The sequence below is a fragment of the Diceros bicornis genome, chromosome 8, assembly GCF_020826845.1.
Source record: "Diceros bicornis minor isolate mBicDic1 chromosome 8, mDicBic1.mat.cur, whole genome shotgun sequence".
NCBI classification, from domain to species: domain Eukaryota; kingdom Metazoa; phylum Chordata; class Mammalia; order Perissodactyla; family Rhinocerotidae; genus Diceros; species Diceros bicornis.
The window spans coordinates 64,062,613-64,077,143 of NC_080747.1; the positions used below are offsets into that span (position 1 = coordinate 64,062,613).

Consider the following 14,531-nt stretch of genomic DNA (forward strand, 5'->3'; position numbering starts at 1 on the left):
TTGTGAGAGAAAATGGCTTTGGACCAACTACCTAAAAACTGAAATTGTCATTCTTGGTAGATAGCCTCACGGTTGGAGCTAGATTAGAGCCCATACCTCTGCACTCCAGATTACATTATTCAGTAATCTAGGAGTGCATTTTGCAACCCGTGCTCTTGGAGGGTTTGGGAAATTATATTATTTAAATTAAATTCTTAAAGATGCCCTACTAAGTTTTTTTCTGTTTTACTGGCTGATAATATCCAATATAAAAATATTCAGTGATAAAAATGTAGCTGTGTTCTACCTGTAGGTTTCAGCTTCTTCATACTTTGAATTTAGAATCAAATCAGAGACGGGGCACAGGAGCTCATCAGATAAAACTGTCAGCATTAGTACTGATAAAGCAGAATAAAATTTAGATCTGAAGCCAAATGGGCCTATTATTCTGTATTCAATACCCAAATTTATTCACACTCAGTCATTGGCAATGCTGGAAAACCATAGACTTCGTCTGCAGAAGCAGGCCACTTACACAACATGGTTTCACAGAGAACATATATGTCCTGTGAATAAATGGTTCTGTATGAAAGAGCATCAGAGATTGATGTGTGTGGGGGCTGATTTCTTTTTTTCTAGTCTAACAATTAGACAAATCACTGTCTTTCCCTTGGAGAGGAATGAGTTATAGTAGTTAGAGAGAGGTTACTAGCACAGTGGTTTTCAAACTGTTTGACTGTGATTTATAGTAAAAAATATGTTTTAGTTATGACCTAGTGGCGCACGCACACACACACACACACACACACACACACACACACACGTGAAACAAGTTTCATGAAATCTGGCTTATACTTAACACATTAATGCTCTCTAATATTTTCTATTCTATTTTATTAAAATAAGTGCTAGTCATGACCTTTTAAACTGATTTTATGTTACAGAAATGGGATCAGGACAGTTAGACCAACTAAACTGGCTCCAGCAGATGTGTCCTCACATGGAAACATGAACCAGAGGAGTTGGAGGTCCTTTTGTTTGCTTATAAGATATTGGTTCTACCCACAGCCTGGCTCCCTAATCATTGGAGGATGTTGTGCTGTGCTTAATTTGAGAGAGAATTACTTACACAGATACTGGTTAAAGAACATACAACCTCAAATTTATCCATTTTCCCTCAATGCTTTTCTTCTACCAACAAAGAAAAAGTATATAGGTTGCCTGAAGGATCATTCTGTTCTTCTCTAGATATGTAAAAAGCTTTTCCCAGATTAAGCCAGACCAGAGAAGGACGGCTCTCATGTATGAGCCGTCTTTAGAAAAACTCAAAGGAGAATGTACATGTTGCTTTCAGTATCAAGAATAGTGCTTTTTCTTAGCACCTGGTTTGTTTTTGTGTTAAGAACACTGTGATTCATGTAATGGATCATGTTGCCTTATTTGTTTTGACAGCTCAAGAGTAGAGAGCTAAATTTTTGGCCTACGTTTATAGGACCAAATCATATACAGTTTCTTTACTGACATCATTATCCTGTTTTTTTTTTTTTTGATGGAGGGAGGCTTTTCCATTAGTCCTAATTTCTCATATATTTAAAAAGTCTTATAGTTTTGTATGCTACTTCAAGTCCTTTATAGGAATAAATATTTATAATTAATTACTGTTGAAATTAGATTTTAAAAGCCACATAAACTTGTTAAAATAGAAAAATAGCATCATGTTTATAACTTTGATCAGTTTCTGGTGATTGGTTTTTAAAAATTATATGAATAAACATTTATTGTTAAAAGTCTGTTTAAATTTATCCCCATATCATGCACTGTTACTTTTAGAACATTTAATATCTGTTGGTATTAAGATAAAATATAATTTAGGAGGATAAAATAAACCTTGTAGATTCCTCAAATCTTTTCTGGAATGAGGTTGAATATAAAGTAATAAATATTAGAATTACATGTTTTTACTTATTTCCATCTAACAATGGTGATAAAATAATAAAACATCAATTTTATAAGTGATATATATTAGTTTTCATAAGTATATAAAATCAAGTTACATGTAGAGTATTTTTAAAACTGAGTTCAGAATCTCCTGAATAAATTTCTAAGTTTGTCATTTGCCAAACAACTGTGTTTTAAACCAAAATGAGGTTGTCATGCTGTTGGAGATGTATTACACTGCTTGTTCAAATATTATTTAAATTTGAAAGGAAGATTGAATTCAATTTGATTAATAATTTTAATTTAGTTATTCGTATACTTTGATGTCTCTAAACATAATTTTATTAGCAAATTTCAGAATATTATCTAATTATTGCTGTAATTTTACATTTTAAATAGGTTTAAAAATGACTTGAACATTACTATAAGAACTTAGAGTTAATCAAGAAAGCAGAGTTAGAACATGATGTCTTAACAAAATATGCATTGTCAAGTTATAGAATTGAGTTTAAATGTCAGCCTTCTTGTGAAATTGTAAATTAACAAGTCACCCAAGAAATAGACAAGTGGTAGTGGTCATTTTGGTTAGAAAAAAGGTCAGGCATTTCAAGCAGTGCTGTAAGGTTGGTGTGAAATCTGCTTTTAATAGAACCATACAACTGTGCTCATACTTCTGAGCGTGGTATGGATGACATGTTGAAGTACAGAACTATGGTGACTATTGTTAGCCTCAGTATGAGAAGAAAGCATATTTTTGGAAAACTCTAGTGTCAACCGTGTACTACTTTGTTGAATAGATTATAAGGCACACAACTTAGTCTTTTCTCAATGATTCAGGATCATTTAAAAATTAGTAGAGGTACTTTAGATAATAGTGAAAATAAGGACCCCTACTGTGGCCCTGGAACTTTCTTTAATAATTCCCCAGTGTTCACTAAACTCAGTTTTTGTTTTGTGTCACTTTCTCAGAAGACTATTCATATTTGTCATTCATATTTCTGGTGCAGAGCTGTTCTGTGAGTGACTTGTCTTTAACTCTGGATAATGCTTTAAGTTCATGTATAAAATAACAATTTCTATATTTTCTATAAACGTCAACAAAGTTTACTAGAATCATCACTAATCTTAGAATTGAAAAAAGTGTGTGTGTGTGTGTGTGTGTGTGTATATATATATATATATATATATTTTTTTTTTTATCCTTTTAATGTGCCCCTAAATAGATTCTGTGTTCAGCGAAACTTCTTAACATTTTGATCTATTCTTGCAGGGTTCATGCTTGAACCAGATCCAGAGCGTAGACCTGATATATTTCAAGTGTCCTATTTCGCATTTAAATTTGCCAAAAAGGATTGTCCAGTCTCCAACATCAATGTAAGTAGTTTTTCAAGTAGGATATGAATTTAAAATCCATGTCATCATGTGTGATATGTATACTTTCAGAGTTACTTGTTTCATGACTTAATAGTGTGTTTATGATTAGTATTTTTGATATAAAGCCACAGTTGCCAACTAAGGTGTCCTGGGGAGCTACAGTAGACTTGGGGGCACTGCAGGATATTTTCCATTTTTGAGGGAAACAGTGACATCTGTCTAACACAGCACAAACTACTATTATTAAGTTGTTTAGGCCTATTAAACAAACAGGACTGTTATATTTTTGGGGAGGAAGGCCTATTAGTGTCATGAAAAATTACTGAGACACTAAGCAGACTATAAAGTGAAAAAGCCTGGTCACCTTTGGTGTAAAGTGCATAGGCATTGTAAATGGAGAGACCTGGGTTCAGCTCTGCCTTGATGTGACTGATTCTGTATATTTTGGGAAGATAATTAATGTCTGTTTCTTTTTCTGTAAAACAGGGATAGTAGTTATGAAGATTACAAATAATAAGTGTAAAACCCATGCCTAGTCCATGGAAGGTGCTGAGTTGGTGTGGCTAGTCTTATTCAAAGGCTTTGAATTATATTCAGTATCTACACATTGCACTTAACTACATCAGATTAACCGTGTATGGCAAGTCTGCTAATTTTAATAAAGGTCTAGAATCATCACTTTTTTAAAGCCGTTCTCGACTTCGTAAAGATCATTCTGACCTGACTTGTTCTAACAAGTTTTCCTTTGTGTATCACTTGTTGGTAACCTTTCCTTTTTGTTTTTTAAAGTCCTGACTATGTCAATGTAATATTCAGTTCTCTGTTAAAGTTGAAAGTCAGGCAGTTCTAACATTCTAGTAATGAAAGTAGCTTTATTTGACATTTGACTGTGTATTTTTAGCTTTTCATTCAGCAAACATTTATTGAGTACCTACTACAAGCCAAACATTATATAGAGCATAAACAACTGAGTAAGGTCGTCTGCTCTTGTTTTTTAGACTACAAGCAGTGTCATGAAAATTATCTGCAGTATGTAGAAATGACACTTAACTCATATGCTTCGTGTTTGCTTCTTTTTCCAAACCGTGAAATAGTCATTGATTTACAAGTGTAATATTCTACCCAAGATTTACCCATTTGTAGAGTGGATATAATGACATTGTTCTGTTTATTTTCCAAAGATTTCTGTGGAACATGAATATGAAAGTGACATTTGTATAACATGCAGTGATATTTGCAGATTAGATCTGGCAAATATATGTGAACAATTTGTAGGTATCTGAGGTGAAGCTTTCTGCGATTAAAATGAAAACTAAAATGCGTTTTATTTTTTCTTCCAAGAATTCTTCTATTCCTTCAGCTCTTCCTGAACCGATGACTGCTAGTGAGGCAGCTTCTAGGAAAAGCCAAATAAAAACCAGGTAGGCAAAGCTATGCTGAAATTTTTGAAAAAGAAATTTTTTTTTTTGAAATTTTTTATTTTTAATCCTAGCAAATGTCATTGATTAAGTATCATCTTCCCCCCTAAAATGTGATGTTCCTTATTGCTTGTGGGGTAGAGTTTAGATAGCAAGTACAAACTAAACTTTTTTGTATTAGATACAGATTTGACATCAATCTCACTTGAACTGCTCATTCTCAGCAATCGAGAAATAATTGTGTAACTGGTGATGTTACATTGGGTCATTTTGGGGGGAGTTTTATTGTTTCATCACATGGCAGCTCTAATTTATGAAATTTTATATTTTGAATTTATAGTTAGTATGCTTTTTCTTTAAGGAAATAAATAGCTCATAGGCAACTATTTAGAGTATTCTAAATTCATGAACTATTTTATGTATTCTAATACATATTTAGAATATGTATTATTGTGTATAATTTATAGTGAATGGTTATAATGATAATACTTTGAGTGGTAAAGAAATATTATAATGTTTTAAATAATTTTTCATAGTGCACTAATAAGTTTGACATGTGTTATGTAGGTAAAGACCTGAATCTGATTAATGATTGAATTAATGATTGATTTTTTTTTTCTCATGCTTTTTTTTAAATTTAAAAATTAATAAGCAGGACTATATTATAGATTATCAGACAGGTATAATATTGCATTTGGGGAGATTTCTTGGTCACAGCTTTTTTGTATTGTACTTTGCTTATGCAAAGTATTTTGTTTGATATAAAATACATAAAATATATGTCATGTACCTGTTATATGCAAGATATAGATACTGGAAACGCAAAGAAAAAGAAGCAGTGCTTATTCCCAAGGAGTTCTAATGAAGATAGGCAAGTAAACAGTTATAACCTGATGGATATCAGGCAATTCTGAGAGTGGAGGAAGGGAAAGACTTGGGGGCAGAGAAAACAGGAGCACAGAAAGAATCCTTTTCCTGGGCCTGGGAGCTGCTCAGCTCTTCCTTGAAGGATGAATAGTCAGTCACCTGGAATGACAGGGATTGAAACTATAGCAGGCAGGCACTTCAGGCAAGAAGAATGGCCTTTGTGAGACTGTGGGACTGGAGCATAAGGGGCCATAGCCCGGGAGTGGTGGGAAGTGAACTGAAGAGGCAGGTAAATGCTAGTCATGAGCAACTTGGTTTCTATGTCATACTGAGAAATTTGGACTTTGGCCTTTAGGCCAGTGAATTTTTAACCTTGCAGTCAGTTCTTCCTATTTGGGACTTGGTTGTGAGATGTGTTATAAATAATCTGTTATTCATAAATTGTTAAAATATCGTTTGTGAATGACTTAGTTTTTTAAAAAAATATGGCATCTCTCTAAAAATATTATCTTCATTCACTTGAATTTTAAAATACTCTCAAGTAAGAGACGAAGGAGTAAAGTTACATCTAACTTGCAGGAATCCACCGTGACCAATAGTCTGTCTTATCTATGACAGTTGTAGTTAGCAACTGCTGTTTTAGTTGAGAGGTAATTATGAATTATTATAGGACTTGTCAATCGAATTTTATTGTTACTTGTGTTTTTTTAATAATTTTGTCAATGAGTAAATCTTGAAGAAAGTAGATACAGATTTAAAAAAAGCATGAATCATCTGAACAAGAATGATGCTTTGAATATCTTTTCACTATGACACAAGTTATAACTATACAATTATAAGCAAATGGAATAGTTAATGCAACTAAAATTCATAGAGCTATTCATAGTATGTTAAATCTGTACATTATGTATATTGAAAAAATAAGGTTTGTTGGTGCTTATTGTTCAACAATATAAATTTACTTTTTATTGATAGTATCAGAAAAGAACTTGAAAAAATCTAAATGTCTATAAGACTTAATATTAAAAATTTAGTTTTTTTTTTTTTCATGTAAAAGGCATATTTCTAAGGGGGAAGATTGGAGAAATCTTTAAATAGCTAGTATCATTATTTACAAGATTTAAAGCTTTTATGAATAGTATCCATCTGCCCTGCCCTGAATCTTTTGCACTCTTTGCTTTACTTCTTAAAAGCCCTCTTCTACCTCCCCAAAATCTGCATCTGCTCTTAGGGCTGTTAAACATGTGCAAGTTATGTGACTTATATCTTAAAGATGGAAGGGTTGAGAATCACCGTCCTGGCAGATGGAAATGCTGAAGGATTTTAAGAGGAGAGAGAGTCTGTGTTTTAGGAAGATTATTCAGGTGATATTGAGAAAGAAAGAAAAGAAAGTAAGTAGGGAAAACAGCTCTGTCTGTTGTAATAGTGCAAACGAGGCTGCATAGCAGCACTGATACCAGTAATTACTCAGTCTTTCATTTTAGTCAAGTTTGTAACTTCACTTTGCCTAATCTGTCTGGACGTTTTCTTCCCATTTCTTCACACAGAATGCTTAGTTTCTTTTTCACTGTCTAATGAAATCATATTTGTTTTTTATCTCCGGTTCCTACCTGAAGCCTTCTCTAGCCAGATTAGGTTAAAGGTACAATTACTCTTCCATGAAATTCGTGACAGCACTAGCTTGGCACTAATTATTTTTACTGTCTTATATTTCATTATATTTTCATGAACGTGTGCCATATCTTCCTAGATATACTGTAAATTCTTTGAAGACAGGGTATTGTGCTGGATGTCAGTAATTGTATAATAGATATTGGTACGTTGGTGAAATAAATTAGGAAACACTAGACTAAACAAAGTCTGCAGAACTTTTAATATGCTTTTTAGAGGTTTCTTAAGCTCATGTGTATCGTGAGTCTCTCTATATAGAGCAGTTTAGAACAGGACCAAGGCAGAGTAAGGTCTGGCCTGTCCTACCCACTTAATAAAGAATGAATGGACAAATAGAAAGATTATATACAATATTTCCCCCAAAGTACTTGAGCTTAGGGAGTACAGCATTGGTTTTAGTGCCGCATCCATAATTTGAACTCAATAAATATTTGATTATCATTAAAATGAGATATAATTGATCATGTTTACATAATCTTTTATTGCCTTTTAGTTCAATCTTCATGTAACTTGGACCATCCTCATCCCATCTGAAACATTAATGTTATTTTTCGAAAATGGCACACATACAATATATTTCTACGATTTTCTAAAATCTTTTGATTCAATTTCACTTTTCTTTTTTAGAAAGATAGTTGTAACAGGGCTCCCTCCTGTGGTACATACAGACGTAGGAAAGAAGCATAGATCTGTGCAGTTATGGTAGACGACGGGACTTTCTCCAAATGCAGCACATGTGTACTTGATAAATCATATGTATGCAAAATTTTCAGTATCAAATTGTTTGAAAATGTGCTAAAGGAACTTGGTAAGGAAATTTTATTGCAATCCTTTTGAAAAGTGAACATATGACCCTATTAAGTATTTGAGTTTTTGTACTGAATTTATAGAAAGCCAAGTTGATGAACAAGTAAGTTAATATTTTTCCTGGCTTTATTTGAAAGAGAAAAGCAAATGTCTATATGTCTTCTCAAATTATATTTAGTGTCTCTAACTTTGAAAACTATGCTTACCACTTGACCACCCACACCTGTGTCCTGAACTAAGTTGTAGTAGGAAAGGTTTTATCTAATTTCCATTCAGTGTTCTAAGTAAAGCCAAGTTAAAGATTCAAGAAGTTGAATGTGAGCAGGTAGTTCCACCTGTTAAAAGTTTTGGCTTCTTTTGTTTTACATGCCCTAGGGTGCAGTCTTTTCTTTTTTAGGCCTAGTCTCCAAGCTAAGGGAGACTGTTGTTTGTTGTTTCTTATTTTTATTTCTCTGACTGGTTCAGAGAGTTGGCTCTCAATTTTGTCCAAAACCTTATGAGAAGTTTCTGTTTGTTTCCTTTATTTCATCTCCTTAAGAGCATTCCTATACTCTTTTTGCCAGCTTCAGTGGCAGACTATGAGTGGTAGCATACTGGTTTAAGGAAAATGGTTATGTTTATTTTTTTACTTTCCTGTCTTCATAAACATTTACTACGTGAGAATGAGACTTAGGAAGAAGCCAAGAAGACTAACATGATCCCCAATACTAATTAAAATGCATCTGTTGAAATAGATGCTTCATAGAACAAATAGTAAATTAGAAATAATCCAAATATTTAGAATGAAATGTATTCTTCTCTTATAGAATAACAGATACCATTGGACCAACAGAAACCTCAATTGCACCAAGACAAAGACCAAAGGCCAACTCTGCTACTGCCACTCCCAGTGTGCTGACCATTCAGAGTTCAACAACACCTGTTAAAGTCCCTGCTCCTGGTGAATTCAGTAACCACAGACCAAAAGGTAACACAGCCCTGTCAGTCTCGTCCCCTTCGTAGTTAACTTAAAGAAACCTTTTGTGACTTGATTTCCTAGGAGTATAAATTTACTGTTGTGAAGCAAACACACTATTGTGTGTTTTGTTTTGATGTTAAAATGTTTTCAGTTAGGATACTCTAATGGTTAAGAGCCCCCACTTTGAGTCTCATGCACCTGGATTTGAGTCCTATTTCTCCCATTTTTAGTAATATATACTATGAAAATACTAGTAGTGCTCTTACAGGATTGTTGTGAAGACTAAGTTACTGCTTAATATAATGCCTGCCACATACTATGTCCTTAAGAATGTTAACTATTAACCACTATTATTACTATTAGGTAAAGTGTATACTAAGGGGAGATAATGTTTATGTTACCTGGCATGTTGCTGCATACCTCTGTGGTGATCAGATATACCAGATGGAAGATTATTCCATGGAAAAGGGAAAATAGGGGAATTTGAAGTCTTTGTGTCCAGTTCCCATTTTACTATTTCTTAGCCTCATTGTTCTTTTCTGTAAAATGAGAATAACAACTACTTTTTGTGTTATAAGGAGTAAATGACAAGATGTGTGATATCTAGGAAAATTCTGTTACATAGTAAGCATTCGATGTTAGTTTCTCTATTTTCTGCCTTTCTGGGTTGGAGATCCTATTAGTGTTATCTATCATGTGTCAGTGCCCTCCAGCCAAAGACTACTAGGAACACACGTGTATTTGAGCAAATTGAGTTTATTACTCATGTACCATGGGAATCTGTGGGAGTGTCTTAGTAAGACGATGTTTGAAAAAACTTATTAAAGGATTTGGGCTTGTTTCAGGTAATTTTGGGGCGGCTTTAAGGAAGTGGGGCTTTGCTCCGGTTTGGATGCTGTCAGGGTCATGTAGTATCTTAATAAATCATATCTAGAAGGAGGGAAGCAAAAGCCTCAATTGGTAAAGCAGCAGCAGTCAGTCATATTAGAGGAGAGGGAGAGGCTTCGTCCTTTTTGTGGTTTGGACAATGTTCCTGATTTTGTCAGTGTTCAGACATGATTATGGAGTGGTCTTCTTGTCCTGATCCGTCACAGTCACAGGACGGTTTTGTCTGATGTTGGTGTTCTGTGGAACTGTTTATGTTTATCAGGAGAACGCCAGGACCTAGCTGTGAGTGTCAGGCCTGCTCCCCATGTCAGGGGCCGTGTTTCACTTCCTTACGTGCTTCCAGCTTAAGTTGGAAAAATAATACTCTATTTTTCTCCCATATGTGCATCTTTTAACATTTCTCCCCCTATTAAATATTATATGAAAAGTAACACTTGAATATATTCTTCTAAAATATTCAGACAGTACAGTAGTATTTAGAGAAAAATGTAAAAATCTCCATTCTTTTTCTTCCCAGAGTAAAAACCAGCGGCAGTTTGGTGTGTGTCCTCCAGTCTTTTTTTATGTTCTTGCATGTTTATAGATACAAATAATTCATGTTATGTTTAACATAAATGAATTCAAACTATACATAGTTCTCTGCAACTTGATTTTTTTTCTTTTTACTTAATGTATTTGCAGAGCTTTGCATATAGATCTACCATGTAGTTTTTAACAGGTATATGATATTCCATAGCATGAATGTACCATAGCTTATATAATCATTTAGTTTCTTTCCAGTATTTGCTATTATTAATAGGGTTGTGGTGAACATCCTTATAACAGACTCAGATTTCTATGTCAGAACATTTTTCTGAGGAAGATATTAAAAAGTATACTCATTTAAAATTTGTCAGATACTGCCAAATTGCCATCCAAAAAGATTGCAGAAATGTACACTACCAACAACAGTGTGAGTGTCCTTTCATTCCAGTCCTTTGCCAACACTTGATAGTATTGGTTTTTAAAAATGTTTCCCTATTGATAAGTGAAACATTTTTGTTTTTATTTTAATATTCCTGATTAATAGTACTGTTGCATGTTTACTGGCCATTTGTTCTATGAATTATCTCTTGTAATTTTCTATGAGATTGTTTGTCTTTCATTTATTTTTTAGTGCTCTGAAGATTTTATTTTTAAGTATTCTGAATATTAGTTCTTTGCCAAATATATTGTAAATATTTTCTTTTAGTTTACCATTTGTCTTTGACTTTACTTGTGAATTCCCTTAACTTCTCTGAGCCTTAGTTTCATTATTTGCAAAGTGGGTAATAATAGTTTGAGGATTTCATGATGTACCTGAAGGCATTGTTTTCAGGTAGGATTGTTGTGATGTTGTTTGGGAGTTCTCTGGTGCTCTGTGGCCTTGGCTTAAGAACTTGGATGACACTAGAGAAAAGTTAACAGTTTGTAAAGTGAGAGGTGATTCTCATGAGTTACTGTGTGATGATCATTGGTTGTGTTGGGGCTGCACCAGCCACGAGTGTTCTCCAGTTAGACGTCAGGGCCCTCAAAGATGAAGGTATACCTGAGGAGCTGAACTTTTTAATACTCTTCCAGCTGGAAAGAAAGACACTTAAAAGGCTAATGGTGGTTATGTCTGTGTGATGTAATTATGGTTTTAATTTTATTTTATTTTTATAATATTTTCAAGAATAATTAAAACAAGCATGCATTTTCTTATAATTAGAACAATTAGAAATAGTTATAAAACTATTTTCACAGATGTGTTGTACCTAAGGCCTGGGGAGGCTTGAGGATGTTAATATTGATGAAAAAGATCCTTCTCTCCCTCCTTGCACTCTCCCTCCTTTTTCCCCTTAGGATTAAATAGTTGCATTTGAATTTATGGTAACTCGGTGGAAGAGAATATAGAAATGCTAGTATATTGCATTTCCTCTTTTTGATATTGTGCGTCTCTTACTTTTTCATTAATTTCGAAAGTTTATTCATAGGATTTTGATTTTCCTAGGGTAAAATTTATGAGGCTGATGAATAAGTATCTATTTAGGAGACAGTGTTAATAGATTTACTACAGTAGCATTTATTGAGCATCTGTTATATAAAAGGTTCTTTGGGCCACTAACAGATAAATGAGTCATCACCACATCCCTCAGGGGCCCTTGTTAGGAATTAGCCATGTAACCAATTAATATGTGCAAAGCAGAATAAAATGTTATAAAACTGAGTGGAAGTATTAGATGAAGGAACAAGGGAGAGAGATTTGAGCTAAACTTTAAAGGATAAGAAGAATTGCAGTAGGTGGAAAGCGGCATTCTAGGTGGAGAAACTCATATCCGCAAGGACACAGACTCATGACAGTGCATGATATAGTTGAGAAATGTGGCACAATTGACATGGCTGGTGTGTTCATGGAGAGATGAAGCGTTTCTAAGACGTTGACTTATTCAGAGTTGTAGCTGACAAAATAACTTTCGTGGGTATTTATAATTATAGTAAATAGTCCCTTTAGACTATATGCATGTGGGAGTTTCTGTATTACAAAATAAGGATATAAATGCCTTGGTTAAATGATTATTGAAATAAATGTTTTGAAATCCAACCATTTTATTGAAACATGAGAATGTTAATGTACGTTTTTGGAAACCTCTTTTAGGAGCAGTGAGAGCTGGAAATGGCTCTGAGATTTTATTGGGTCAGGGGCCCCCTCAGCAGCCTCCACAGCAGCATAGAGTACTTCAGCAACTACAACAAGGAGATTGGAGATTGCAGCAGCTTCATTTACAGCATCGTCATTCTCACCAGCAGCAACAGCAGCATCAGCTACATCAGGATGCTTATATGCAGCAGGTAATTCTTTTGTTACTTTAGATATGGAAGTAGTGCTGTGAAATTCATGCTGCTATTGAATATCAGGGAATTCCGTTTGTATCATGGCACCTTGAATTCTAGAATCAATTAAACATTTTGCTCAATTTCCTGATTATTAAAGACTATGACTTTTATTTGCATTCTGTGAGGTAACTAAGAATACTCTATTGAAATAGGTTGCATCATAGCTTTATGAAGCAAAGAATATTCATCCAGTCATTTGGCATCATGAATAAGCACTGCGATTTATGATGAATGTTATGGTTTTCAGGTTACATTTTGAGTTCAGATACATAGACTAATAATGTTATTTTTGGAAGGGTGATATTAGGCTTTCAGAAGTAAAATTGTCTTGGGTTTTTGTTCCTTTTTTATTTTTTTGCCTGGGTTGGGTGGGTGTGTGTGTGTAGGGGTGGCATTTAGAGTTGGAAGGGACATAAACAAAAATGACCTTAAGTTCTGTTCTGTCCTTTGCCTCATCAGAACCTGCAAATTTCTAGTTTCACTAAACTATTTTAAATTTAATGACTGTCACCATCATCCTTGCATCATTTCCTGAAATATTTTTGAGCCAATTATATGCATGACAGTTCTCATGGGTGTCTTCCTCCTCTAGTCTTGACTGATAGACCGAGTGGAGGGTAGTTAAGTAGGTGGTGCCATTGGATGGCCAGGAGATCTCATTGAAGGGGAGATTGAGGAGACTGGCAATTTACTACACTGAGTGCTGGACACAGGTCACTTCAGGGGTCTTCATCAACTGGTAAATGTGTTTAGGTTTAGGTTTCTTCCAAACATCCTTAAACTGCGCTGGAAATGGTTTTAGTTGAATCTTTTGTGTTTCATTTATAATTTTGAAACCAATTCCAATAGGCATATATAAGTTATAGTCACTTACTGACTATAGCTATTTTACATTGGTGTTTGGACTACTGAGTACCCAAATCATTGTTATGGTAAGATCAATATTTAAAAAACATAAGACTATGGCACAAAAAAAGATGAGTAATATTGATGAATTTGTTTTTCTCATTGTAGTATCAACATGCAATGCAGCAGCAACAGATACTTCAACAACAGTTTTTAATGCATTCAGTATATCAGCCACAACCTTCTGCATCACAGTATCCTGCAATGGTAAGTGTTATATAATTTCTAGAGATTTCTCTCTGAGTATACATTCCACTGTTGGAATTCACCGTGTGAATGGTATCATTCAGAATTTAAAAATTCAAAATCAGTTCAAGTTAGTTAATTAACACGTATTTTATTAAAGCCAGTCATATATTCTCAAGCAGTGTTAAATTGGGCTGAATATAGCAGCTGAATTTGGCACATTGTAACTGACTGATAGTATTTCTCTTATCTCATAGTATAGGGGAAATGATCTATTACTCATGATCTTTTGTCATATGTCTCTTTCATCAAGCAAATGTCTATTGAATAAAAAAAGAAACCCAAAGGAAAATTGCATTTGCTTCAGAGAATAGTTTGAGCTTTTTTATAGCAACCACCATGCTAGTGCCTTTAAGCTACTCTATTGTCTTAAACTATTTAAAGGAGGATTTTTGAATCCTGTCAAGTGAGCCTAGCCTCACAACTTTTTAAAATTGAGTTGTAATTGTGATAATATTATATTAGTTTCACGTGTACAACGTAATGATTTGATATTTGTATATATCGCAAAATGATCACAAGTCTAGTTAAAGTTTTTTTTTTTTTTATAATTTTTATTTATTTATTTTTTCCCCCAAAGCCCC

The 14,531-nt window shown here is 34.0% G+C and overlaps 1 protein-coding gene across 2 annotated transcripts in view; it reads left to right on the top strand.

The window, feature by feature from the left end:
- BMP2K (BMP2 inducible kinase) overlaps positions 1–14,531 on the top strand; it is a 128,179-nt gene that overhangs the window by 79,833 nt on the left and 33,815 nt on the right. For both annotated transcript variants that reach the window (XM_058547344.1, XM_058547345.1), the window contains exons 8-12: positions 3,188–3,291; positions 4,633–4,712; positions 8,861–9,021; positions 12,557–12,750; positions 13,810–13,908. In XM_058547344.1, coding sequence (XP_058403327.1) covers positions 3,188–3,291; positions 4,633–4,712; positions 8,861–9,021; positions 12,557–12,750; positions 13,810–13,908 — 638 coding nt within the window. The remainder of the gene's footprint in view (positions 1–3,187; positions 3,292–4,632; positions 4,713–8,860; positions 9,022–12,556; positions 12,751–13,809; positions 13,909–14,531) is intronic.